This window comes from Culex pipiens, chromosome 1 (genome assembly GCF_016801865.2).
Source record: "Culex pipiens pallens isolate TS chromosome 1, TS_CPP_V2, whole genome shotgun sequence".
NCBI classification, from domain to species: Eukaryota; Metazoa; Arthropoda; class Insecta; order Diptera; family Culicidae; genus Culex; species Culex pipiens.
In genome coordinates this window covers 106,822,289-106,825,390 of record NC_068937.1, presented here as the reverse complement: position 1 = coordinate 106,825,390, position 3,102 = coordinate 106,822,289, and the positions used below count along the sequence as shown (strand labels likewise).

The following is a 3,102-nucleotide window of genomic DNA, read 5'->3' as shown; positions in this document are numbered from 1 at the left end:
AAAAATTGGCACCGTTCAAAAGATCCACCATTGATTCGTCCAAAGTCACTAGAATAATATTTTTCACGCTATGCCTAATAACTACACATTTTGTTCTTCGTGTTCCTAGCAGCAGTCAGCGACACCAACGTCCTACGAATCTTGCGCACAGCGGAGTATATCAGTGATCTCCCAAGTCTAGCCACCCACCCGATCGTGCGGGGTTGACACCCGGGTCTCCCCCCAGTGATCCCCAAAACCCGTTGAAGTCCTATTTTGCAAGTTAGTATTTGTGAGATCATGCCCACCGTAGACGAGTTGGGTGTAGGCGACTAATTTTAACCCTCGCTGACTACCACCGGCAGATCTTCAGGCCTAACCGTGTGTATGCGTGTGTGTGTTTGTGAACTCGTGAATTTCGTGAAGAAAAAAACTGGTAAAAAAAGACTCTGGGCCCCCCAATCTCGGCGGTCGGCGATCGTGTCTTTCGGTTCTAAAAAAGGCAAGTGCAAGCGAAAAGTAGGCAAAACACGCACACCACCGTGAAAATCCGACGATCGGCGAGAATATCAGGGAGCACAGCCAGAACCAGGCCAGGCCCGTCGTGGCAGCTGTACTTATCAACGCCGGTGCGGTACAGCAATCAGTCGCTCAGGGGCTTTAGTCAAGACAAGTCACTCTAGTCAATAACAGCCCAGCATCATGGTAAGTGCTTGAACTCCTGCCTTCTCCTTTTGGGTGGGGAGTTGTGTGAAGTTGGACTTGGATAAGAAGTTGGAGCGGTTCCCGAGAATCCCGAACGTTGTCCCGTGCAATACCTGAAGATCTGCTACCTGAGGATTAACCGGTGGTTCCGGAGAGCAGTGACCTGCAGAGAGTTGCGTGAAAAAAAGTGCAAAAATATGACTTTTTCTTGAAAAACTATCTTTGAAAAGATAGTGAGTGAAATCATGAGTGATACTACTAAAGTTTTTAAAAGTTCAACAACTTTTTCAAGCATTCAAGCGGATTCTACAATTTGAAAATGTGACAGCATTAAATTCAGTGATTTTGATTGAATTTTATCCAAAATGAGTGTTACGCTAAATTTGTTACGTGATCGTGAAGATGTTACGTCATACTTTAACCAACTTCAACAAATCAATTGAATCCTGAGCAACCTGTTTGAGTTGAAGCGGATCTTAACAGCTGCTTTCCAGTAGAATCAAACGGATTTCAAAAACTTTTCTGAAGATTTATTGAACTTCTTAAAGGAAGTTAAGGTACCACTGATCTTGAAGTGGATCGTTAATCTATTTGAAGTTGATCCTTAATCTAGTTGAAGTGAATCGTTCATATTTTAATCCTTTTGAATCTTTCCGTAAAATTTTGAGATCAAATCACAAAACTTTCTAACAAGCATAGATATCCCAAGCCAAGACGAAATCACTCACTTTAGATGCGAATCTTGGCCACCAATTTTCGGCGCTGGTCAGTGAAAATTTTCCCAAACTGCGTTCGGTGTGTGGTTCTAAATTTAGAACATCAAATTTTCCAACACCAAGTGGCGGCTGGTTACGTAAATCACGCACGTTCACTTTCGGGAAAAGCCGTGCAGGTCGCTGGATCTAAAAATAGCCCGGTCCGCGCGCCTAGGTCGGTGGAAAAGTAATTGCTCAGCCTGCGATCAAGATCTTCAGGGGGGAACGTGTGACGGCGATGATCGTGGAATCTGCGGCGCCAACGAATTTGGTCGTGGGACAGTTAATTAATTGAGATCGTTTTTTGCACCTTTCTGCTTGCAGTCTGAGAAGAAGGAAAAGAAGACCAAGAAGAAGGCCTCCTCCAAGGATGAGACTCCCGCCGATACCCCAGCGGCAGAGACCCCAGCGGCGCCGACTCCCTCGGACTCTGGCTCCCAGCGAGGATCCACCCGTGGATCTTCGTCCCGCAAGGCTAAGAAGGCCCCATCCTCCGTCTTCGTCCTCTTCTCCCAGAAGCAGATCGCCGAATTCAAGGAGGTAAGTTCACGCGACGTCAACCGCTCACGTCCAAGGTCATCCGAATCTAACACCGTGTTCTTCGCCTTCTTTCTCCTCCCCGACAACAGGCCTTCCAGCTGATGGACAACGACAAGGATGGTGTGATCGGCAAGAACGATCTCCGTTCGACCTTCGATGCCCTCGGCAAGCTGGTCTCGGACAAGGAGCTCGACGAGATGCTGGGCGAGGCCTCGGGACCGCTCAACTTCACCCAGCTGTTGACGCTGTTCGCCAACCGCATGTCCGGTGGAGGTACCGATGACGATGATGTCGTCATCAACGCCTTCAAGGCCTTCGACAACAACGGCCGAATTGACGGTGAGAAGTTCCGTTATGCCCTCACTCACTGGGGTCAGGAAAAGTTCTCCGAGGATGAGGTTGACGATGCCTTCGACCAGATGATCGTTGACGATAAGGGCTTCATCGACACCGCTGCCCTGATCGCCATGCTCACCGGCTCCGAGGAGGGAGAGGAAGAATAAACGGATTCTTCACGAACCACCAAAAAAAACCCAACCACTTCTATTTATTTAAAGAACTCTTACTTGTAAACAACATCTACAAAGAACAAGCAGTGACAACAACAACAACAACAACAACGATACGGAGAACATCTTCATGTAATCACAATTCCATTTGCTTACATCATCTGATTCTAAATTATTACTTTTATTTTCTATGATAAGACATGAATTTTAAGCTATAAGGAAAATAAAGTTATATAAAAAAATCTATAAAAATAAAACCAAAAAAAGTGCAAAACTTAAACTCTTAGAAAAGGAGAAAAACACGCTTTTACTAGAAAATCGCACAGACACACAAACCAAAATCTGGTCCTTTTCCAAACCAACCAAGCCGAGCCATCAATCCACCATCAATCTTCAAACAGCAAGCAAAAAAAAACAAGGTTCTTTTTACCCTCTCGAACACGAACACAACCCACCTGGCGCGCGCTGCTAGAGCGACATCAACCAAAGAGAAAGCGCGCCCCAAATTTGCCGGTAGAGCTTGACGTTAACAGAAGCAAACAGAAACAGGAATGTGTACACAAATTGGAATTTTGAAACAATAAAAACATAGTTTGTTGCAAATAAAAATATGA

The 3,102-nt window shown here is 45.5% G+C and overlaps 1 protein-coding gene across 1 annotated transcript; it reads left to right on the top strand.

The window, feature by feature from the left end:
- The first annotated feature begins 525 nt into the window (after positions 1-525).
- LOC120420715 (myosin regulatory light chain 2) lies at positions 526-3,102 on the top strand. The gene is made up of 3 exons (XM_039583811.2): positions 526-684; positions 1,764-1,979; positions 2,069-3,102. Exons 1-3 carry the CDS (start codon positions 682-684, stop codon positions 2,480-2,482), a joined length of 633 nt encoding a protein of 210 aa, XP_039439745.1. The 5' UTR covers positions 526-681; the 3' UTR covers positions 2,483-3,102.

Coding starts and splice junctions, on each gene's coding strand:
- LOC120420715 (XM_039583811.2), top strand. Junction 1,980..2,068: donor AGATCGCCGAATTCAAGGAG/GTAAGTTCACGC, acceptor CCCCGACAACAG/GCCTTCCAGCTGATGGACAA.